The 25,576-nt window shown below is 52.8% G+C and overlaps 1 protein-coding gene across 1 annotated transcript; it reads left to right on the top strand.

Annotated features, from left to right (window-relative positions):
• Positions 1 to 599: 599 nt before the first annotated feature.
• LOC144937283 (uncharacterized) lies at positions 600 to 23,579 on the top strand. Its single transcript, XM_078864691.1, has 2 exons — positions 600 to 1,173; positions 19,032 to 23,579. Exons 1-2 carry the CDS (start codon positions 600 to 602, stop codon positions 21,299 to 21,301), a joined length of 2,844 nt encoding a protein of 947 aa, XP_078720817.1. The 3' UTR covers positions 21,302 to 23,579.
• Positions 23,580 to 25,576: the final 1,997 nt, after the last annotated feature.

Raw genomic sequence — 25,576 nt, 5'->3', positions numbered from 1 at the left:
AACAGTCCATTGCTAAAGCGGCTGCACATTCGCACACAGCTACAACGTCTCCAGGCTGAACATGGGACCGATGTCTCTCTGCGTTTGTGTGTGGCGGGCGGGGGGGGAAGGGGCGGTTGGCTGCGGGGACACTTGAGAACTTTTGCCCCATTAGTGCTGGCCACCCACCCCCTCGTGTGCTGTGCTGGCCTTCATAGGTGCTCTAACAGCACTTGCTCCCTACAGTTTTTAAGGGTATACGAGGCATCTTTGTCTTTGGGGCGTGATTGCAGTGGTTAGCGCATTGCCCCACAAACCCAACAATCCAAGCTCGATTCTCGCTCATGGCCAGTAAGAGTGTGGCAAATATCTGAACCGGTTCTGGGATTCCCCTTAGGGCAACTCAGCCTTAAATGAATACCTGATGTCGTGTGTAAACATCAGCACTGGGGAGACCAAGGTGTGGCATAACCCATCCATTTGTGCACCTTGCCAGTGCTGTGCCTTCATAAGTGCACACCTGCTCGCGGACAGTTCTGATCACCCCAGCCTGCGCAGGCTACACACAGCGTATTTGTACATGTGAACGCACTCGTGTGTGTGCATTCTAAACCTCGGCCATGTATTCTTCTTTGGGAATGGATGCAGGCGACGATGCTGATGATGACGACACGGGTGGAAGAAGAGGAGGAGGGGGACGGGGTGGTGACGGTGGCGGTGGTGATGGCGGTGGTCCCAGCAGCAGCGGCCATCGCCACGTTCACAACGGCCGTCGCTTCGCATCGGCGGCCGCAACGGCGACATCCAAACCGGGCGATGATGACACTGAAGAAGATTTCAATGACGATGACGACGACGATTACGACGACGATGATGAAGATGGCGATGACGGCGACAGAGCAGATGAAGAGGAGGAGGGAGATGGAGAGGCGGGTAGGCACGCGGCGGCTCGGCGCGATCTGCTCACGTGCGGATTGTGCCACCTCTCGCTGCCGCTCTCGCAGATCCTGCGCTTCATCGAGCACAAGAGCCGCGCGTGCCCGGCTCCGGGTTCGATTCCCGCGCCGACCGGGCTAAGCGCGGTGCTATCGCCTCCTGACCAAGGCCCCTGCGCCGGCTCCTCTGCCCATACCGGCTTCTCCCCTCGACTCCTGGCGACGACGGCGTCGTTCGAGCATCCCGGATCGCAAGCCGGTGAGCAGTGGCCGCCTGTTTGTTTGTTGGAATATTTTTGTTGACTTCCCGCACGGCGATGCTCGATTTATCCACCCCGCGGGGATGATTATTGTGCCTTTTGATGACGAGCCGTGCACCCTTGCCTACAGTGGTGCCTGACCGCAAAATTTGGATGCAGGCTTAAACTGAGCTTTGGAAATGACGAACATTTTGCCCTCATTCGCCCAAAAGTGGTACCGCCTGTTTTGATAACTTTGTACCTTTTTTTATTGAAGCGATGCAAAATTGTCATTGGGAATTCATGGGAATGTCACGAACATTTGGCTGTTTTTGCAACGCAGTCTTCATCCTCTTCGTATGCGCTTGGGCCAACGTGGCACCATCCCGTCCTGGCAAAATGTTTCATTTGTCAAGAGACCGGGGGGGTGGGGGGGGGCGTTTTCAGAATGGCCATCCTACAAAAGTGCCAAACGGATTGAAATGTGAGAGCTGTGGGCTGTGTGGCGGATGGGGCAGCACGGTCCATCCAAGTCTGTGCAATGGACTTTGAAGTTCTCGGGTGCCCCGTGTGTGTGCGGCCTGGAATGCCGTCTGACAGATGTTTACAGCATTCGTGACGTTCCCTCGAATGAATAGCAAACTCTTTGAGAAAGTCATTATTGGGCCTTTTTTGGAACACCCCTGTATAATTTCCCGTGCTTCCCATAGCCGCCAGGCTTCATAAACATTCTTGTTTTGAGCTTTCGCTTCGTGTCTCCAACTGTTATTCCAGTTTCGCTTTGGGGCGTCGTGTGGTCGTATGATGAAGATTGGCAGCGGTCGTTGTGACGTGCTGCATCCGAGAATGGCCACGGAAGAAGACGTCAAAGAATTACTAAATAATTTTTTGCGAGGGGCTGGGCCTCGGGTAGATGAGAACATCTCTTCAGGTAACGAGGGTAGAACCCCTGCTTGTGAAATCAATCGGTAACTTTCCTGCAGCCCGCCCCTGGCAGGGTAATCAAATGGATACAGTCTTTTTCGACTGAGGGAGATGTACAAAATTATACTTATTCATCTTATTCGTCGTCTTCTTATTCATCTGTGCTGCCACCACAGTCACGCGATGATGATGGTGATGATGATGTGGCCTGGTCTGTAGCCCTTGCGAGGTCATCCAAAGTGCAGGGCTCAGCCCAATAGATGTTCCACGGTCTGTGTGTTTCAACAAAGTCATATGCGTCAGTGTCATTTTAGTAGCTCCACTTCGTCTGGAATTTGACTCTTGAGCTGCCCACTGCCGTTGTGAGTGAGTGGTTGGGTGAGTCATTGTGTGAGTGGGTGGGTGAGTGGATAAGCTGCCCACTCCCGTTCAGAGTGAGTGGTTAGGTTAGTCGGTGAGTAAGTGGGTAAGTCGGTGGGTGGTGGATGAGTGTGTGTAGGTGAGTGAGTGAGTGGGTGAGTGACTGAGTGGTTGGTTAAGTCGGCGAGTGTGCGAGGGAGTGGGTGTGTGAGTAGGCGAATGAGTGAGTGGGTGTGAGTCGGTGTGTGGGTGTGTGAGTCAGTGGGGTGGGTGAGTAAGTGAGCTACCAACTCCCGTTTGAAGGCAATTTAAACACGTCCATGTCAGCCGATATTTGTCAGTGCCAGCGGTGACGCCGAGGCGTCTCTGTGTGTGGTGGCGATGTCCGTGGTGATCGTGTCAAGCCGTGTTCACCACATTTCCAGTTGTGCGGCTGTCAGTGACTTTGTTAAGTGGTTCTGTTGGGGCTAGGAAGCAGCTTTCCTGTGATTTCAGGCAGCTTACAGCTGCGATGTGGCCACGTAGCTTATGTCTCGTGTCATCCACCTGTCTGCAATCATATCTCCATGCCTCTGTCTCTCTGTGTCTCCCTGTGTGTATCTCTGGGTCTTTCTCTGTGTGTATCTCCGTGTGTCTCGATTGTCCCAAACCCGTGGTGATCGTTCCATCTCGCCGGCGACTGCCGTGCGGCGGTGTGATTCCGGCGGACGCGTACGCGCTGCTCGCATTCGCTGGTTTCAGGCGTCCGCTCATGCATCAGCAGCCGTGTCATGTTCTGCGCATCCGCGAATTCTGCTGAACGCCTCAACCACCACAAATTACCGATCCATGAGATGCATCCATTCCCTTCCTCAGAGGATCTTGAAATGGTCACCCATTTATCTGTTTCATCCGGACCAAGACGGCTTTATCTCACTCTACTTAGCGTCGCCTCTGCTCTCTCTTATTCATAAACTGCAGCTGCTGCAGGATGCTTAGGGGGTGTAAGATAGCTCGGAACAAATCGCACCAGTTCGTTGCGAGCTGGATCAGATACCTGCAGCTTACTGAATCAAGTTTCATGCAAAAATTAAACGGCCCTAAATCACTTGAACCCCCCCCCCCACCCCCTGTCACCTCGGCGTTTTCCCATTACCTTGTCCTACGATGAGATCCTCTGGATCGGCACGCGTCAGCCTGTCCTGAGACTCCTTTTCAAAAACCCTTCTCGGCAGAAGGAGCCAGACTCTGTAACTCGGGAGGCAGCCAAAATGCTTCTGGCTGTCATTACACTTTGCGCTGGGAAAGGGTGCAGGGGGCATTTCTATTTGTCCGTGCTTTCCATTAAGGGGTGCGAGTGTCTGGGGAATCAAAATATCATTAGAGAGCTTATGTAAGGTACTTAGAGGCCCATGTGGCAAAATGCGTCATGCACATTAATAAATAAATTACTCGTTTTCTCTCTCGCTCGCTCGCCGCGCTGGGGAGCGTGCCTTTTTTTTTGTAACCCTGCAGAGATTGGTCATCGCGTATGTGGAACCGAAGCTATCAGTCCTCAGAGCTGGCATTTCGTCGGGTGAATGCAACGCAGCAAATTGCGTTTTGCGTGTGGCCATCGGCGACCCGGCAGAGGCCATCAACTCGCCGAACTTGCGAACACGGCTGTGGTGCGGGCAGCTTGGATTTATTTCTCGGATCGCTGTGGTGCCAGCTCTGCACCGGGCACTGACACGTACTCACTCCTCTGGGTCCCCCGAGACCTGGAAGAATTTTAAATATTTAATTTTGTCACTTCGATGTGAGTCGGATACAGTAATCATATCTCCACACGTCATTGTAACGTGTTCCTGTGATCAGGAACCTGCTCCAGAGTTGTCTGTCTGTCTCACTGCTGCTGCTGCTCCTAGTCGGCCACATTTGCTCAATTTTACTTTGATATGATGGTGACCTTAAACAAGAGGACGACAATGCATCATGCCCATGGGGCCGGGTGCTTATTGTCCACATTCCTGCGTGTTGTTTGAAAATTGGGAATCGCACAGGATTTCCCTCTTTTCAGTTTTCAATCAAATCGCTGCCATTTTGTTTTTTACACCTCTCGGTATTGTCCGTGATTCATCATCGTCAGCCATGATCGATCCAATGTTGGATCATCCCCCTGCAAGCCGCCGCCATCTCTCATGATCCCACTGTGTGTAACAGTCCACCTCGAACCGGAACCTGAGCCGATTTCACTTTTCCACAGTAAACGTGTCCTTGGCTGCGACTCTGTTGCAACTCTTGCCCAGCGCAGTTTAAAATGACTCGCAAAGCAATTGAAAGGGAAAGTGGTGGTGTCCGCAGCTTGCGTTCAAGCGAGGTGGGCGGCAGCAGCCACACGGATCGCACGGCGCATGGAGCCTGTAGGTCAGAAGTCGGCGTAACCTTCTAGAAAATATCCTGAAACAGAAGATTAGAGGCTGTGTACAACCACATTTGCAAATGTGATTTGTAACCTTTATCCTTACTCGGGTATCGATAGTTCAATTTTAATGTGCAATTTTATTGAGGGACTGGTGTCGTTGTCTTGGTGTTGTCTGGGACTGTTCTTGCTTTTGTTTTGGCTGCCTTACTCAAGCTTGTGAATTGATGTACTTATGCAATTTGAACGTATATCTTTTATTTATCTTTCTGATTTGCTTACCTTTACTATACTTTGCACTGCTATCGTGTTTTGTATTGTTTATTGTTGCCACTTTCTGACCCGCCACTACTGGACATCTGTGAAAAAGAGCTTCACAGATATTCGGATTTCTCCAGGATGTATAAAGATTCTGATTATAATTCTTAGCACCCGTTTGACTAGCATGCGGCCCCCTGAGACGATTCACACACGCCGATGCCGACCCACTGCTGGATGAAGGCCTCACCATGCCATGTCGGTCTCAGAGTGGTGGATCAGTCCATACCATACTTGACCACGCCGGTCAAGTGTCGGTTTGTGAAGGAGCCACCCAGTACCGCTGCAGATATTGTTCGCCGCTCAGATTTCCGGATCCATAGCACGACTGTGTTAGCTGCCACACCACCGCTCCCCCCCCCCACCACCGCTTAACATAGCTTCCCCTTACTCTTTGGTTGTTTCGGTAAAGTCACGTAAGTATGATATAAAATAGTGATTTATTTTATTTTATACTTACGTGACTTTACCGAAAGAACCAAAGAGTATGGATTAATGCAGTCACGAAAGCTTCAAATCAAGATAGCTTCCCCTTTTTAAGGAGTTTTTTTGTGGGTGAATGTGTGTGTGGGTTTGAGTGAGTGAGCATGAGTGTGTGGAAGTTTGTATGTTCTCCCCCTGTTCTGCATAGTGAGTCGCGTGTGTGTGTGAGTGCTTATGACAAGCTCCGGTTTGACAGCTGAGGTATCACTCTCAATCAGTCGAACGACATTATCTTTTCATCGGCTGCGTAACGCTGTGTGGAAGCTACCTGGTCTGTCATTCCACACGAAGCTTTGAGTAATCGCGGCCACGATCATGCTCTCCCTTCTCTATGCTTATGAAACGTGGAACCCCCTAATGGAACATCCTTGCCGGTTAGAAACATGTAGGTTGGCCTGCCTACGGTCCTTTCTGGGTTTAACCAGGCTGGATTGTGTGAGGAGCTCACAAATCCTTGAAAGATCTGGACAAAGTCCCATCGGTGAGCTCCTCCGGCAGGTAAGGCTGCGTTGGCTGGGTCATGGAGCCCACATGCCCAGCCACCGCATGCCTTAACAGCTTTTGTTCGGCCGGATAGAGGGGGCAAAACGGGCACGGCACGGGCTAGAGAAGAGATGGAGTGATGTGGTACAAGAGGATGTGGAGTTGAGTGGACTTGCTGATGACTGGTACCAGCGGTGTCAAGATCGGCCTCTGTGGAGGGGAGGAGGCTCATTGAAGGACGTTACTGGGCAGTTGGAGGCAGTCGCCCTCCAGCAATATTGGAGGGCAGAGAAGCAACAACGAGCGGAGTGCCGGGTGGCTAAATTACAGCAAATTGGCACAGTAGGGGGCACAGGTGGTGCATCAGCCAGTCATCTTAGTCATCTCAGTCAGTCAGCCCATGGAACCTATGTCTGTCCCGTGACTTCCTGCCAGCGGGCGTTTGACACTTCACGTGGCCTTAAAGTGCACTTAGCCTGGCACAAGTGCCGTGGTGACGTCACCGACACCTAGTGGCGAATGGCGGCTGTTTTTGTGTGAGTGGGGAGAAGTAGTGAAGTCGTTAGCGCGCTGCTCTACGAACCTGGCCACCCGAGTTCGATTCCTTGTCATGGCGAACACCAGTGATGTTTATCTGAACCGGTCCTCAGCCTCTCCTAGGTTGACTCAGCCTCAAATGAGTACCTGGTGTGGTGTGTAACATTGTCACGAGGAAGAAAAAGGCGGCCGGGCATAGTGCTGGCCAACCAACCCCTCGTGTGCCTTACCGGCCTTCACCGGTGCTTGCTAATATCACTTGCTCCTAAAGTCCATTAAGGCTATACGGAGGATCTTTGTCTGTGTCTCGTGTGAGTGAGAGTGTGTAGAGTTTGTATGTTCTCCCTCTGTTCTGCCTGGGTGTTTCCTCCAGGTTTTTTTCCGTTGCTTTCTATAGCTTGAAACACACACAATGTAACTGGTATTGGACAAACATCCCAATGCTGGAGAAATTACCTGGAAGTTACTCAATTTGGATTAAACACAGCAGCTTAACATGTCGGCTTTCGCGACCAATATATTATCCATAATAAAGGTTTCATGAGTTATATCGCGTAAATATTAATGTTTCGTTAATCCCGCCACCACCTGACGCAGCCAATTAGTAAGGTTTGTCACGTGAACAAAATGTGCCAATGGAGAGTAAACCCACAACATTTACACCTTGAGTACGATGTTTTGCTGGTGATTTACATCCAGTTTCATCAGGCGATTTTCCTGAGTTGTGAAGAGGTCCTCCTGTTTCGGTCTTAAATAGAGTTAAGGTGATGTCATTACTGTGAGCCGATCAGGTGCGAACACCTGAGGGGCGTTAATATAGTCATCTAAAGTGAAATGGCTCGTGTTCATCTGAGATTATGCAGTAACGTCGCAGCAACATTGTGCCTCACCTGCCCACCCTACTGCCAAATAACTCAAGTAATCAGATTACATTGTTTTGAAAATTGCGAATGCAGGTTGGCATTACGTTAACATTTAAAACTCTCGAGCAGTCAGTAATCTGAGACTTGTTGCTTTTCAAAAGTAATCCTCCTAATCTGCACAGTGCCCCACGCAGTGAAGAGTGGCTTTGTAATCGGGGGGGGGGCGTTAGGGGGAGCGGTGAATTCAGTGTGAGCTCAGCGGACAGCACCATATCACTACGAGGGACAAACGGACTTCTGTAACGCATCAACACGCAGACCCCACAGGAGGTTAAACAAATCGCCGTACCGTACATGCGCCAACTCCCGTCGGCTAAAGCCGCGGGGACACTGCCCGCTGAGCTTTTGAAATATATTTTTTCACAACGTAATCCCATTGCAATAAACAGGCACTGTAACACAATTGACTCGGGAACACCTGGATGCACGCGGGCTGCATTTAAAGTGGGAGAGACGCGTTTGTTTTGCTGCAAGCCGCGTAATTTTGACATCGGAGGCGATGGCAAAGCTGCGCCAAATCGGTGTGTGGGGCCGGGCACCCTGAGCCAGTGAATGGAAATTCCACATTTCTGTACTGGGTATGTGTGTCTCTCCATTGCACGACCCCTGTTTGACGCCTCACAAAGTGCTGGTGATTTTATCAACCCCGTTGGGGATGATTGGTGGCCTGGGTCAGTCCTCGACTGGGGATATTACCTGGGCGAAGCGCACGACTCACATCCCGGTTGGCGGGAAATTTGTCCACTCACCCTCTTTCAACCAAGGCCATCAATGATCGTCACGTGTAAAGACTGGCCCCCTGCCATGGGCATGTGGAATTTACGCCACTAGTTCATTGCCACCAATGGAGCTGAGAGCCATCCCTCGTGGGTTTTGACCAGAGACCCGATATGACGAACGGTGTTCCTCAAGGGTGATTTAACCCGTTACATGGTAGACCATTCTCCCCCTAGGTTGACTCGGCCTAAAATGAGTAACATTGCTGGCATTTGGAAGAAAAAAGGCATGCATGGTGCTGCCCACTCCAGCACCACCATACAACACCGCGACTTTGAAACGAATAACTAATGTCAGTGCTTTGTCAGTCCACTCACGAGTGTCGTTGCTGGACCATACTTCGCTGTGCTGGTCAGTGCGGTTCGGTGAAAGGGGGACCCAGGACCGGCTCAGACATGACCTGGCCACTGGCAGCCACGGTGGCCAGGAATAGAACTCCAATCGCGAGATTAATTTGCGCAGTGCGCTAACCACTGTGCGACCACTCCTCCTGGGGGGGGGGGTGGGGGGGCGTTATAATGGTGCACCTGACCATGACTTTGTGTATGAGTGTGAGCATGTGTGCGTGTCAGTGTGAGACTGTGTGCGTGTATGGGTGTGGAAGGTGGTAAGTTGGCACAGTAGGGGGTAAAGGTGGTGCATCAGCCACTCATCTCAGTCAGTCGACCCGTGGCACCTGGGTCTGCCCCGTGACCTCCTGCCAGCGGGCGTTTGACACTTCACGTGGCCTCAAGGTGCACATAGCCTGGCACAAGCGTCGTGGTGACGTCACCGCCACTTAGTGGTGAATGGCGGTTGTTGTTGTTGTTGGAGGGTGGTAAGTGGGGAGCGGTAGTGTCGTGGTTAGCGTGCTGCACTATGAACCCGGCGACCCGAGTTTGATTCCCGCTCACAGCTAACACCAGTGACGATTATCGGAACCGGTCATGGGCCTCCCCTAATTCGACTCAGCCTCACATGAGTACCTGGTGTGGTGCGTAAACATCGCCACTAGGGCGACAAAGGCAGCCGGGCGTAGTGCTGGCCAGCCACCCCCTCGTGTGCTGCCAGCCTTCAAAGGTGCTGCTCGCTAACAGCACTCTCTCCAACAGGTTGTCAAGGGTATAGCGGGAACCTTTTTGTTGGAGCAGTGGCGCAGTGGTTAGCCAGCTACGAACCCATCCACCAGAGTTAGATTCTCGCTCATGACGAATAACAGTGGTTATTAATAATTCAGTGTGTTTCTGGGCCTCCCCTAGGTCGACTCAGCCTTAAGTGAGCACCCCATGCGGTGTGTAAACATCAACACTGGGGAGACAAATGTGGCCGGGCGTGGTGCTGGCCACCCACCCCTTCGTGTGCCGTGCCGGCCATCATAGGTGCTTGCTAACAGCACTTGCCCCAACAGTCTGTTAAGGCTACACGGGGGATCTTTGTCTTTGTATGAGCGAGTGCGTGTGTGCTTGATGGCCGTGGCTGCCTCACCTGGCTGACCCTCGGGCAAGCCAAACCCCCTAAGCCAGACAGACAGACAGAGCGAAGCTTTTGGATGTTAGCCAAGTTCTTAACCTGTGGCACAAAAGGCCAGTGTCAAGTGAGTTTGTGTGTCGTTGTGTGTGTGTGTGTACCTACAGTTAAGGTGTGTGTGTGTGTGTGTCGCCTACGTGTGTGTTGATATATACACAGGGAGAGCGGTGGCGTAGCAGTAAGCGTCGTGCACTACGAACCCGGCGACCCGATTTCGATTCCCGCTCACGGCCAACATTGGTGACGAAAATCTGACTCGGTCCTGAGCCTCCCCTAGGCTGACTCAGCCTTAAATGAAAACCCAGTATGGTGTGAAAGCATCGGCACTGGGGAGACAAAAGTTGCCAGGCGTGGTGCTGGTCACCCATTCCCTTCCGTGCCATGCCGGCCTTAAGAGGTGCTCGCTAACAGCACTTGCCCCAGCAGTTTGTTAAAGGCTGTCTAAGTGCATGGCGCAGTAGTGCTGTGGTTCTGCGCTACATTCCTAGTGACCTGAGTTCGAATCCTGACTATGGGCAACGTCAGTAGCAAGTAATGTCAGAAATGTTCTGGACCTCCTTTAGGTTGACTTAGCCACAAAATGAGTACTTGGTTGGCATTTAACATCGTTAAATGCATCGATTTGCTGATTGTAATCAATCGTTGCGTTCATGATGCGTGCTTCGAGTGATGCGCGGAAAACTGTATTATTTCCAATTCATGCAAATTTATTTACAAGTTATTTAATTACGTTTAATATTATCCAATGAGACAAACAAACAACCCAATATAAATACACACGAGAGCCGAAACAAGAGAGAATACAATTGAGTCTATGGCAGCTGCTTGAATTTCTGTTTTTTATTTTGGGCTATGAAAAAGGGCTGTTACCTACACGTTCGCCGATTGATATATATTTTTTTATTTTAGGGATACAGTGTTATTGACAAATGTGTCTAGTTGTTTTAATTGCTGGGTGTGGGACGTAGGGGGGGGGGCGGGTCATCGTTGCAGTGTCAGCGTCAGCACTGGCGAGACAAAAGCAGCAGGGGCATGGTTATGGACAATCCACGGCCTCACGTGCCAAGCCGGCCTAAATAGGTGCTCGCTAATAGTACATACCGTCCATGAAGTTAAAACGTGGCATCTTGGTCTTCGTTTTTATGTGTGCGTGTGTGTGAGATTACGTTTTTTTGCGCGCATGTGCGTGCGCGAGTGACGCAAATGAGGCTGGGTTCAGATGCCATTCACCATCGGTGGTGGTGATGATGCGCATGGTTGGCTGGCAATCCAAGTGCTGTTTGCGAACACCTATTAAGGCCAGAACGGTACTGCGGGGAAATGGTGTGATCAGCCATGGCACCTGGCCACCTTGGTCTCCTCACTGCTGATGTTTATGCACACGCTACGCCGGGTACTCATTTAAGGCTGAATCAATCTAGTGGATGCTTATGGCAGGTTCACGTACCACTTGCTGCTAATGATGCCGTTGCGTGGATGGGAATTGAATCTGGGCCGCCAGGCTTGGAGTGCGGTGCGCAAACCACCGTGCCACCACTCCTCACTCCCACGCACAATACAAAGGTCTTCGGTTTAACGTAATGGACTGGTGTGGGCAGGCACTGTTCGCGAGCACCTGTTGAGGCCAGTACACATGTGAGACAAAGATCTCCCGTAGAGCCTTAACAGACTTGGGGCAATTCCTGTTAGCGATAATCTATGAGGCTGGCACGGCCCACAAGGAGGTGGGTGGCCAGCACCACGCCAGGCTGCCTTTGTCTCCCGAGTGGCGGTGTTTACACACCGCACCAGATACTCATTTGAGGCTGAGTCGACTTAGGGGGAGGCCCAGGACCGGTCAGTGGTGTTGGGTGTTGGGCGTTGGTGGGAATCGAACTCAGGTCGCTGGGTTTGTAGCGCAGCGCACTAACCGCTGCAGGGCCGCTCCCCGCACGTACACACGTAAAAACCAGCCGCCAACCTCCGCCGAGTGACGGTGACATCACCATATCACTCGTGCCAGGCTAGGGTGCACTCTGCGGCCGAGCAAAGTGTCGAAGGCCCGCCGGCATGAGGTCGCGGAACAGACGGACCCAGGTGTTATGGGTTTGCTGGCCGAGACGAATGCCATCTTCACCACTTGCGCTCTCCGCTGCGCCAACACGCGCGTGCTTGAACAAACCAGGACAGGGCCCGCGTACTTCCCTGGCTTCGCTTTGGCGGCACTTGGCTGGTGTCCAGCTGCCCCCTAACCGGTCCCCCGACCCGTCCCCGTGCCCCCCGCCCCCTATCCTGCCCACCACCATCGCCCCCATAATGGCCAGGTGATGGGGGAGGAACCGGAATGAACTGGTTCTGGCGAGTTTTCGCATTTCTGCCTGTTTTGCGACCACTGCTCTGTGGGTCGTTGGGGCACGTGGGGTTGAGCAATGTCATATTTTATATGAGACGTAATAAGAGTAATAATGATTTACAGCTCTTTATCAAACCGCACCTGGATCAAGGCCTCCTCCCCGTGCCGGTCGTGGGTGCTGTTTGGACATACTTCACCGTGCCGGTCGGTGTGGGTTGGGTCGGTGAAAGGTAGAGGGCGAGTCGAGAAACCTTCCAAGGTGGGTTCAGGGGGATGGCAGCGGTCCTGAAATTTCGAGCTTTTAAAATGGGGCCCCCACTACATGAATGACGAAAAACAAGCACATTCATCGAATTTTCTCCGGGAGATATCAATAAAATACCAGTTTTCGGGGACTCGAAGGGGATCCACCCCTATTGAAGGGGACGGGAGGGGAGGAGCCCAGGACCGGTTCACATGTCACGCACTGCTGATGACCGCCGTGGCTGGGAATGAGAGTCGGGTCACTGAGTTCAGAGCACATTCCACGAACCACTGAGACGTCCATGACAATGAGGAAGAAATTGTGTCAAATGATTTGCGAGTCTGTGCTGTGAGTGTGTGTCTTTGTATGTGGGGAGCAGTTAGCGCTACGCTGCGCTACCAACCCAGTGATCCGAGGTCGATTCTCGCTCATGGCCAACACCAGTGACGATTATCTGAACCGGTCCTGGGCCTCCCCTAGGTCGACTCAGTCGCAAATGAGTACCTGATGTGGTGTGTAAATATTACCACTAGGGAGACAAAGGCGGTCGGGGGTGGTGTTGGCTACCCAACCCCCACGTGTACCGTTCCGGTCTTCATAGGTGCTCGCTAATAGCACATGCCCCTACAGTCTGTTAATGCTATATGGGGGATCTTTGTCTTTGCTTTGTACGTGTATGTGAGCGTGGAGGTGTGTGGAGTGCGGTAGCGCAGTGGTTAGTGCACTGACCACTTCACCACTTCATCAAGTTCGATTCCCAATGCCGTGCGCATATATTTGAACCGGACCTCTCTAGTGGACCTCCCCTAGGTTGGCTCAGCTTTGAATGAGTACTGTACCGAGTGCAGTGAGTACACATCAGCGCTGGGGAGACACCCAGGAATGGTGCTGACCAACGACCCACCTCGTGTGCCGTTCTGGCCTTTATAGGTGCTCGCTAACTGCCCTTGTCTCAACAGTCTGTTAAAGGCTACACTGGGATCTTTGTGTGTGTGAGCATGTGTGAGCATGTGTGGGCACGTGTGAGTGTATATGCGAGTGTGTGTGTTTGTGAGTATGTGTGTGTGTGTACGAGCGGTAGTGTGGCGGTTAGCGCGCTGCGCTACGAACCCAGCGGCCCGAGATAGATTCCCACTCACGGCCAACACCAGCGACGATTATCTGAACCGGTCTTGGGCCTCCCCTAGGTCGACTCAGCCTCCAATGAGTACCTGGTATGGTGTGTAAACATCGCCACTGGGGAGACAAAGGCGGTCGGGCATGGTGCTGGCCACCCACCCCCTCGTGTGCTGTTCTGGCCTTTATAGGTGCTTGCTAACAGCACTTGCCCCTACAGTCTGTGAAGGCATTACGGGGGATCTTTGTCTTTGTGTACGAGCGCATGTGTGGCATGGGTGGCGCAGCCGTTTGGGTTAAATTCCTGGGCAAGGTGCACGAGTGGTTATCTGAAGCGGCCCTCAGCCTCCCCTAGGCAGACTGGGTACCAGGCCCTGTCATGTGAAAGCATGAGTGCTCAAGAAACAAAGGCAGCCAGCCATGAGCGGTGCTGCTGACAACATGTGTGCCATGCCAGTCCTTAACAGCTGCCCAACAAAGACACTTAACCCTGTAGTTTTTCAAAATTTTACTTGTGGGATATTTATCTGGGTGAGCAAGAGGGGGAAATGTCTAGCGAACTTATGACTTAATTGATCAGTGTGGTGGGGCAATTCCACAATTCCATGGCTGCGACCAGTTTCTTTGGACAACTGCTATTCTTACTCTTAGGTTTTCTCACATTAGAGATTTCTTCTTCCACCGATGCTTGGAATTTCGTGGAAAGACTGGATTAGCAATGCAGAATGTCCGAAAGAGAACATGGCAGGGGGGGGGAGCGTTGTAGGATACGCTTTGGCAAAGACGGCGGCGCTGGGCCGGACACGCGTGCGGGATGGAGGAGGGACAGTTACTGAGACGGGCATTGGAGTGGTCGGCAGGATCTAGGAGGATATGGTGGGAGACTGTCAGGGCCGGTTGTGGAGGTCACCCGGTGTCGACTGTGTAGCCGCCAAGCGATCTGGTGGAGGGCAGAATGCACTGGCGAGGTGCGGTGGTGCGGAGGTGGCCTCAACGGCTCTGGCCGTGATGACATCTTGATCGTGAAGTGCGTACGTATTATTTGTGTAGCAGTGCACGTGGGTATTTGTGTGCTTGTGTGTGTGTGAATAGGGAGAGCGGTGGCGCAGTAGTTAGCGCACTGCTACGAACCCGGTGAACCGAGTTCCATTCCCGCTCACGGCCAACACAAGTGATGATTATCTGAACTGGTCCTGGGCCTCCCCTAGGTCGACTCATCCTCAAATGAGTACCTGGTGCGATATATAAACATCCCCTCGGAAGACAAAGGCGACCGGGCATGGTGCTGGCCACCCACCCCCTCGTATCGGCCTTAATAGGTGGCCACTAACATCAATTGCCCCAATAGTCTATTAAATGTATGTACTGTATGTTGAACTTCTACCGTACCATACGTAGTCAACCGCACTTATCGGAGGTGCGGGGGTCGTTGTCATTATTTGTGTTTCTACCCATATACGTGCCGAGTGTGTGTATGTGAGTCAGTGTGTGCACGTGTGTGCGTGTGTGTGTGTCTGTGTGTGTATGTGAGTCTGGGTGTGTGTGTGTGTCTGTGTGTGTATGTGAGTCTGGGTGTGTGTGTGTATGTGAGTCTGGGTGTGTGTGTGTGTCTGTGTGTGTATGTGAGTCTGGGTGTGTGTGTGTGTGTATGTGAGTCAGTGTGTGCGCGTGTGTGCGTGTGGTTGTGTAATACGAGGTAAAGGGGCAGCCTTGCAATTGCTTGCTCACGCCACTTTTTAGGCAGAAGGGCCCTCCGCTCTGTAAAGCAGTGGTTCTTTACCTGAGGTGCATGCACTCCCTGGGGGTGCGGGGTGCCCTTTCTGACAACTCAAGCGAGGGGGGGGGGGTGCAGGCTGCGGTAAAAGTGAAGAACCACTGCTCTAAAGGTACTCTACTCCTCTATGCTAGCCATGTGTGTTGGACGAGGTGGGTGAACCGACACTTTGCTCCATCACGCTCGTTGACTATCTGTGGATTACCCTGCTGGGGCTGGGGGGCATGGGGTGGGGGGGGATTTGAGAACTGGCCCCCTGTTGCTTCAACTGCCGTGTCTGGAGATGGAATCGATCTGACAACCCCTGGATTGCAAGGCCATTGTGCCTGCCTGGGTTTGTATGTACCTGTGTATGTGTGTCTGTGTCTGACTCCCTGGTGTGGCATGTAAACATCACCACTTGGGAGACAAAGGCGGCCAGGCGTGGTGTTGGCCATCCACCCCCTCGTGTGCCGTGCAGGACTTCATCGGTGCTCGCTAACAGCACTTGCCCCAACAGTCTGTTCAGGCTATACGTGGGATTTTTGTCTTTCTGTTTATCTGTGAGGCTGAGTGTATAGGTGTGTGTGAGTGTGTAGGGGTGTGTCTCCACGTGGGCAAATGTGGGAGTGTTGCTGTGAGGCTGAGTGTGTTGGAGTGTTTGTGCGAATGTGTGTGTGGGTGTGTGTGCGGTAGTGTAGCAGTTAGCGCGCTGCGCTACGAACCTGGCGACCTGGCGACCTGGGTTCGATTCCTGCTCATGGCCAACACCAGTGACAATTGTCTGAACCGGTCCTGGGCCTCCCCTAGGTTGACTCAGCCTTAAATGAGTACCTGGTGCAATGTGTAAACATCGCAACTAGGGAGACAAAGGCGGCCAGGCATGGTGCTGGCCACCCACCCCCTCGTGTGCCGTGCTGGCCTTTATAGGTGCTGGCAAACAGCACTTGCCCCTACAGTCTGTTAAGGCTATACGGGGGATCTTTGTCTTTGTTGTCCTTGAATGTGAGACCGGGCAGCGGTCTGAAGGTCTGAGTCGGGACTCCCAGGGATAAGGTGTCTGGGGTCATGAACACACAAAGACAAAGATTCCTTGTGTAGCCTATCACAGACCATTGGGGCAAGAGCTGTGAGCGAGCACCTATAAAGGCCGGCATGGCACAAGCGCGCGTGGGTGGCCAGCACCCAGCTGTTTACGTCTCTCCAGTGCCACACCAAATGCTCACTTAAGGCTGAGTCGACCGCGGGGAGGCCCAAGACCGGTTCAAATATTCGCGACTGTTATTGGTCATTATGGGGAATCGAACTCGGGTCACTGCCAATGGAAAGGCAAATATCCCATGTATAGCCTGAACAGTCTATTGTTAACAAGTGGCTATGAAGGCTGGCACGGCACACGAAGGAGTGGGTGGGCAGCACCACGCCGACCGCCTTTGTTTCCCCAGTGGCGATGCTTACACATCGCACCAGGTACTCATTTGAGGCTGAGTTAACCTAGGGGAGTGCCAGAACCGAATCAGATAATTGTCACTGGTGTTTGTGGCCATGAGCAGGAACTGAACTCGGGTGCCAGATTCGTAGCTCCCCACGCATACCTGCACACACACGTGTGTACACACAACAAGACAGAGACAAAGATCCCCCATATAGCCTTAACAGACTGTAGGGGCAAGTGCTGTTAGCGAGCACCTATGAAGGCCGGCACACCATACGAGGGGGTGGGTGGCCAACACCACGCCCGGCCGCCTTTGTCTCCTTAGCGGCGATGTTTACACATCGCACCAGGTACTCATTTGAGGCTGAGTCGACCTAGGGGAGGCCCAGGACCGGTTCAGATAATCGTCACTGGTGTTTGCCGTGAGCAGGAATCAAACCCGGGTCGCCAGCTTTGTAATACAGCGCGCTAACCGCTACACTACCGCTCCCCGTACACACATACACACACACTTGTGCACGTACACACATGGTTTCAGAATCGCATACCTTCTGTCAGACGAGCGTGCCCAGACACCGTACCCGACACTCCACACACAAACACCATGTCATTATCGCATTATTCTCTCCCTCTTTTTTTCACTTCATACAAGGAGATCCTTTTTATTTTGCCTCAATGGGGGACATCTGTCTCTTTCATACGCAGGTGTTAAAAGTGGCCGGCCAAGCTGCTGTGCTGTGGTTCACACGCACGACTCGCGATCGATCGAACGCAGTTTCCGAGTAGAATCCCAAACCTAAAACTCGGCTGTCAATTCCAGGGAATTGCCGTCGCAGCAATAGGGCGCAGAACCTGATAATTGTGAAATGTAACACGAGCATTATTCATACCTGTTAACCCCTTATCAGTGCTGCCTACCATATTACAGACCAATTCAGATCTTATTGGTAACCCCGTGCCCTTACAATTCTCATCGTTAATCCGACAAAGTCCCATCACAAGGGAGAAACACAAACAAATAGACAAAACATTTTTTTGTTGCCTGTATTGAAACGTCTGTTTGCCGTATGGACCTGAAAACTCAATTTCCCTGTACAAGAATACGGGTAAACCGTGTGGGTTGACAGCTATCATTATTTGGGAGGGAGGGGGTGGTTTAAAGATTGTGTGGTCCCACGCAGCAGGCTGGGTGCGATATCTATAACAAGGCCCACTCCGTTGCCGTATCTTAACAGGGCCTGCGTTGTTCATCGTATTCACATGCCGTGGAATCGCCCACTCGCGTCTGTCCAGATGTGCGCCGTCGTTCCCTTTATACCGGCTCTGTTTGATTTTCCTGGGAGGAATCCTTCCGCAGCCCGCGAACAAAACGGGGTTCTCGGGGGCAGTGAGCCGATGCTCTCATCCAGATCCTCAACGACAAGTTTGGTTTTCTCACATGGTGGTGATGCTTTGGATAAGGTACTAAGTACTCCATCCCCCTGTTAGGCACTCAGAAACTCGTATTAATAACATTAAAATATTAAAATTATAATCAGTTTTTGGGTGCCCGTCACAGGGATGGAGTTGATTAGTACATTATCCAGAGCGTCTCAGTGACCATAAATGAGAACCAGATTTAATGTAAGTACTTAAATGTAGTTTTCTGCTAGACATACTATTCGCGTGTGAAAACTAAACATGTGCGTTTGATTCTAGTGCATGAACGCCCTTTACAGTTTAGCCACCGAAACAAAAATAAAAAAAATTGTGATCCGAAGTTTTGGTATCTAGGCCCATTTTCTAAATATTTCAGATTCATCCGAAAATTGCCAACACATCCCTGTGTCGTTATCTTCCCAGAGTCGTTGTCTGGCATGAGGAGAAGCTGGATTGCTCTCTGCGAACAATTGAATCGCCACACTTCTATGGTTTTTTTGGTGTAATTTCCTTTTAAATGTCGCCTTTTCTACTTCCTGCCCTTACCAACTTCAGGTTGAAAGCACAAATGCATCAGCTTTGTCCATTCGTGCGTCTGTAACCGGAACCGGGGGTGGGGGGTGGGTGGTGTTCACAGTATAAATTAAATTTTTCTTTATTGTTTTGTTGCCATTAGGGTTTTAACCTTTTGTAAACCAGCCGAATTGATAAAATAGTTCCCCAAGAACTTGTAGATAAAAAAAGAGAGCCGTCAGATGCCGCACACCTCGCTTCCTTGTGAGACCGCTGTGCATGAAGTCGTCTCGTCGTGCGGCTTCATTTGACACGCGTGTTGAAAAGCATTACGGAATTAATTGCTCTCGTTTGTTTCTCCCTCTTTCTGCGCAGCCCCAGAGCCGAGTGCCTTCGTGTGCCGCTCGTGCCGCGCGCGTTTCCCCACGGCCTGGTCGCTGCTGCAGCATGCGCAGCACACGCACCGCCTCGGCATCTACATCGAGGGCGGCTCCTTCACGACGCTGGCGCCGCCCTCCAGCCCCGAGGGCAGCTCCCGCTCACCGAGCGGATCGGCGGACGCCCCGCTGCCCGATCGCAGGACGGCCGCCCCCCCAGCCCACGTGGACGGAAGTGGAGTGAGCGCCTTCGGGCTGCTCGTGGAGCCCTGGCTCAGGGCGGCGCTGTCCCACGCGCAGACGCCCCGGCCCCGCGACGGCACCTCGCCCGTGTTCGCCGCTCCACGGGCACGACAGCCGCCGCCGCCGCCATCTCCCCCTCCTCCTCCTCACCCGTTCTCCGCTGGCCGCACGTCCCCACCAGAGCTGGCGGCGATGACGGCGGCCGCCTCGTGGGACGAGAAGGCGACCGCGGCGGACTTCCTATGCAGCTTGGATTTCTCACGGCGGCTGCGCGAGCTCGCCGGCAACAATGCTCCCTTTGCAACGACGACGGCGACGCCGCCGATGGCGCCGACGGAGCGACCGCTCGGTGCCGGACGTGCCGCCCCGCACCTCTCCAGCACGGCGCCTCCGGCAAAACCCGGCGCCGGCGTCTTCCCACCGCCTCCATCCTCTCCATTCGTCGTGGCCATCGGCCGCGAGTCGGCGTCGTCGACGTCGACCTCGCGCTCTTGCGGGACGCCCGAGCCCACGGGGAACCCCGCGCCCTTCTCAACGTCCCAGAGCTCGCGCCGCTCGGCCTGGGCCACGGCGCTGGAGGAGAGGGAGCGTGCGGACGGCAGCAGGGGGATGGCCTGCTCCCCCGACCCGCGGTGCGGCGGCGGTCTCGGTGCCCGAAGCCCCGGAGTTGCTCTATCCAGCGCGAGCAGCGCCCTGCGCTCCGTGGCGGCGCTGTACCGCAGCGACATGTCCGTGCCGGAAGAGCCGCCGTTGGCCCTCGGCAGCGGGCGAGGCAGCGCAGGTCGAGCGGCCGGGCGAGGCGCACGGGCGAGCGGCGAGGAAGGGGACGACGGCGGCCCGCAGGCCGCGCTCAACGAGGTGCTGCTCAAGCTGAACAGGCAGATGGCGTCGTACTGCCTCTCGGCCCCCGGCAGGAGCAGGGAAATTGGGCCACCTGCCGGGAGGCCCCGGGGGGACACGACGACGACCGCTCTCCGTGAGACGGCCCGTGACCACTCCCACGCGGGGGCCACCGATGGAGGGAACGAGCAGCACGCCAGCCTCCCTCTCGACCTGTCCTCCACCTGCCCGACTGCCAATAGCGTGAAGCGGGAGCCCGACGAGTTGCCGCTCGTCGACTCCCATCGCGTGGACGGCAACATCTACTCGCAGTGGCTCGCGAGCTACGTCGCCGTGCAGCAGCTGAGCAGCGGGGAGTCGTTTGACTCCGGCGGAGGGATCGGTGACAGAGTTCCATTCGGGGGAATGAGCGCGATGGGTGGCCGGGTTCCATTTAGTGGCAACAGGGCGATGGGCAGCACGTCATCGGGAAGCTCTCGGGAGAACGCGTCTGCGGTAGCGGCGGTGGCAGTGGCGGCGTGGGGCGGCTCCACGTCCCCTCCTCGCACGCCCTCGTCGGAGCCCAGCTCCTCGGACACGGCCGGCAGCGGCAGCCGGCTTGCGGGAGAGTCCGGGAGCCAGAGCGCGGCGAGCCCGGGCTTCCTCCTCCATCCCCTGCATCAACGCGGCGAGCGAGGCTTGAACAACGACGACGCGGAAGACGGCGACGAAGACGACGACGAAGACAACGATGGCGGGGGCTGCGTCCGGAAAAATGGCGCGGCGAGAAGAGCGGGCGGCGTAGAGGACGCCGGCACGGGCACCAACGCGTGCGAGTTCTGCGGCAAACGCTTCCGCAACGGGAGCAACCTGACTGTGCACCGGCGCAGCCACACGGGCGAGCGACCCTACCGCTGCCAGCTGTGCGGCTACGCGTGCGCACAGTCGAGCAAGCTGACGCGGCACATGAAGACACACGGGCAGGTGGGTCGCGACGTGCACCGCTGCCACGTCTGCCAGATGCCATTTGGCGTTTACGCCACGCTGGAGAAGCACGTCAAGAAGTGGCACGGCCTGCGGGCAGCGCGCACGCCCGACGGGGCCAACGGGGACCTCGACGTGGACCTGGACGATGGCGATGGCGACGGTGCTGACGATGGCGAGAGAGAGACTGGGCTCCACCATGTGTGGGCAGCGGCCATTTGAAGTGCGGGAGAGACTGAAACATGTCGAAGCATCTCCTTGGTTTAATAAAGTTGGTGGGGATGGTGGGGGGCAGCGTTCATCACAGTTGGAGCCGTTGGCGGGAATTTCACCCTTTTTCTTTTTTATGGGGGGTCAATTTCTGCACTCAGCGAGTGCTGTTCTCTTCACACGAAATAGGGCTCAGTTCCCCAGGGATGATGATGATGATGATTCTGAGTCAAGTCAAACTCTGGGTGCTGTATGACACAGTGGCACGTGATCAGATGAAAATAGACCACTGAGAATATTAATACAATTAACCAGCGGTAGTAATATCAGGTTAGACCAGGTGCCGCTGTGGCAGAGTTCCCGAGTGAATGGTCACAAGTTCAAATTCTCCTTTGGGAGTCGTCTCGGCCCCATCATCGCTCTGGGGTCGATAAAATGAATACTGGCCCAGCAGTTACAGCCAGCAGTGGGAGGTGAACGCTATCTGGTGCTCATTCAAGCACTGAGACTTAAACAATCCGGGTCAATGTGGCGATAAACACTTGGAGATGGGGTTGGTGGATCGGGCAGAGGTGGTGCTATGATTTGTATAAGTCGCCCACCTGCAGGGTAAACAAGGTGGTGCTTGCAGGGATGTCAGGTGGGTTTCTTTTGTCGACGGGAAGTCTGCCCGGCAATGTTTGAGCATTCTCTCGTTTTGTGGGTTTTTCCCCTGGGCACTCTGGTTTCTCCCTTTTGCTCGAACGCACGTGGAGAGGAATTTGGCTAATACCTCAAAGTGACATCCTCCTCACCACGAGTCCTGAGACTCGGTGGGGCTTTTCTGATTCAACGGAAATGGATGTGAGAGCTCATTAAGTTGGTCAGTATGTGCCACCGTTATAGTCGGACTCTCAAATTTGATCATTTGAGAAAGAAGTCAATCTGCCTCCATGCTCGTTCCAGCGGTGCTCATCGGGGTGAGCAGTGCTGTGAGCTAGTGGTGTAAACTCCACATTCCTGTGACGGGAACCAGTTTCTCCATAAAGCAGACACTCTTGACTTCCCAATGAAGTGGTGCTGGTTTTATCTGCCCGTGGAGGGATGGATGGAGATGGGCAAAATGGTCTGGACTACTCTAGTCTCCCATCTCTCCGTTACACAGGAGGTGGGGAAACCTGCTGGGTTCTCGCTTGGTTATATAAAGATCGGTGGTTGATGGTTTGCTTGAATTCTACCTAAAGAGTAATAAACATGCAATAGGGGATGTTGAGACGGCAAAAGGGCATGATCGCTGTTTCGAAATCAAATGTGTGTAACACCGCATACTCTGGATTATAAGATGCACCTTGGTGTCAAGGTGTCCTCGGTGTCAATAAAGCTATAAAAAATCTGGTCATGCGCAGGCATGCAAGCCTACCAGATTATAAGATGCACTTCCAATGTTTACTTAAAAAATACAGCTCGGTGGTGGAGGTGGGGCGGGTAAGTGCGTCTTAATTGAGAGAATATGGTAATGCTCTTTATTTGTTTCCAGGCTGCACGACCTCCGTCTCCCGAGTTTGTCATCATTTACAGAAAGTGTTAGAATATGTTTGAAGTCTCCACCTGTCTCGAGTGTCCACCGCTTCCGCAGGTTGTGCTCACCGCAAAGACTCGCCCTCAGCATTAAAGCCATAATAGCGATGCTTTCGCATTTACCGAATAGCGTTAACGTGCATCGGTACGGAATGTGAAGCCAGTCGACGAAGCTTCAGCAGCGATATACCGCGAAGACTCCACCCACAGAAACAACCAGGCGACGATGTCGCATTGCAAAACCAAAGGAACACTGATCCGCAGCAATATGACAATTAACCCCCCTACCATTGTAAAACTCTTCCTTATGCGTCTCAAGTCCTTACTCCCAGCTTTAAGGACAGAGTGCCGCTGCCATCGTGGTTTTTCAACTCCCTCGTCCGTGTACTGGTCCCTGTTGATTAACGTGGAGCGGCTTTGGGCTTGGCTGCGGCGTTACTGGAGGATGGTGCACTGCCGTTGCGAACATGTGTGCACCGCTCTCCAATGTGTTCTCGGGCCTTGCCGTGTGTCATTCGATAATGAGGTCCCACTTTGCTCAAAGAGCTGGGAGCTCCTGAAATTCAGTTCCTTGAAAAGAAGCTGTTCACCAAAACGTAGCGGGCGGTATGGATATGCGGTGGTCACTTCAGTCTCCCCCGCTTAATGAAGCCTCAGAATCATGGTCCACAACCATAAGTGTGTGTGCGTGTTTCCACAAAAAAACATCCGCCGTTTTTTTTGGTTGTCTTCACTGAAGAAAAGAGAACAGCTTATGACGATAAGTGAATGAATAATGAATGCTCTCTGCTCAACAACGGTTTAACTTTTTAGCAATGTCCAATAGAGAGAAGCTACAACATTGCCACCTCGCTCACCCGTTACCAAATCGAGCATACACTCCTCCCCCCTCCTCTTCCCCCTCTGCGGATGGGATTGATAAACCCACGATAGATGGACCCTGACCTTTTGAAATTGCACTAAGAAATGGCAGCGGGAGATTTGACTTGGAAGACAAGCACTTGACTGCCGATGCAAAAAATGCGATCGCTTTTTGTTTGTTGTATATTTGGGCGGTGGGCAAGCGTGCGGGTTGAACGAGAGGTTCCGTTGCATCCCCCCCCCCAACCGACTGTGCGTGGCTGGGTGACAGTTACTCGCCTCTATGTGCCACAAGATGTGCAGATTGTCTCAAGTGTTGATTTCATTTTTGTCTTTATTTTCTTTCAATTGCACCGATACCGCGCTCACCACCGCGATCAGCATCGTGGTTGTCGAGGTACAACCTCGCCCAGTAAACATGCCAACGTTGGGCCAGCATTGGCATGTTTACTGAGTCTGTGCCTAGACGATGATGATGAGGAGGATGCGGAATGGACGTCATGTAAGCACAGACCCGGTAAATATTAAGCGTTGGTCCAATGTTGGTACGTTTACTGCAGAGCTGTACCTAGATGATGATGCTGATTACTTAGATTATTACGTCCATTACGCATATACCCATGAGCAGCAGCGCCATATAATTACGGCATTGTGAATCCTGCAGGGGTCTTTCTCTCACTGGCGCTTAACTGTGCAGACTAGACAGTCATTTTGTTTAGCGCCATCTACAAGTGAACACCATGCAGGTTGCGCCAAGCTGAATGGAATCCTAACATCAATATGTAGACGAAGGTTTTTGTTATTGGTGTTGCGTTTTTTTTTGTTTCAATGGGCTGAGCCGATCGACTCTCTAAACCCGAGGAACCCGGTTTACCGTCGAGCGCACTGATTGGGATTCTAATCCAGAATCTCAGAAGAATTGCACAGAGCAGCCTCGTAGAGAGGACCTCTATAAAGTAGAATTTGTAAGAGAGCCTCTCAGGCTTTAATTGAAGGTCTCGTGGGAAAGACTCGTAGACGAATGCCTCATGTAGAAGCATGGAGGGGGGGGGTGTGGGGGGCGGTGGGGAAGCGTCTCACTTATAAATGAGTGTCATCGAGGAACGACGTATACAGAAAATATATCCAGGAGCCTCGTAGTTATACTGAAGAGTCTTAATGAGACGATGGTGCAGAGATGGCTTAAGAGAGGCTTGAGGGAGACGTGTAAAGGCACTGGCTGAAAAGCTTAAGTTGAATGCCCCATTAACAAGATTCATGTAGAAGAGCCTCGAAAGAAATATTCATAAAGAATGCATACATGCAAGTCTCGCGAAGAAGGATCTCGCGGGCGAAGCTGTCCATGAAGAAAGCTTATGGATGAGCTCCGTGGGAGAGACATACAGAGGTGCTCACATCAGCGTCGTGAAGGTGCTTAATCACGGTGCCATCTTCTGAAGACTTGCACAGAAGAGCCATGTGGAAGATCCTCACAAAGAAACTCAAACGAGATGATTCTTAAGACTCAAAAGGGAAACTGCTCAAAGAGGGTTGATCGACTTGACTGCACATTAACCTTCGTATGATTGGCTTGAAGTCCTCGCAGATGGTTTCATTTTTCACCTAAGTCTAAGTCGTCCACCACTAGACTCGTCCCAAGTCTCCCACCTGCAACTCGTCGGTCCATTGCACTCCGTGTGGTGTGTGTACATTTGCGCGTGAGGCTGTTTCTCATGGTGTGTGCGAGTGTGTGCGTGAGGCTATCGCTCACGTTAATTGGGGTTTTGATTGTCTATGGCACTATATCTGTGTCTTAAAAGGCACGAGTTGCGATCTAGAGTTTACACTGGAAAAAATGCCGTTTGTATATTGTTGCTGTTATTGTTTGTT

Source organism: Lampetra fluviatilis, chromosome 18, assembly GCF_964198595.1.
Source record: "Lampetra fluviatilis chromosome 18, kcLamFluv1.1, whole genome shotgun sequence".
NCBI lineage: Eukaryota > Metazoa > Chordata > Hyperoartia > Petromyzontiformes > Petromyzontidae > Lampetra > Lampetra fluviatilis.
This window is presented reverse-complemented; position numbering and strand designations above follow the sequence as displayed.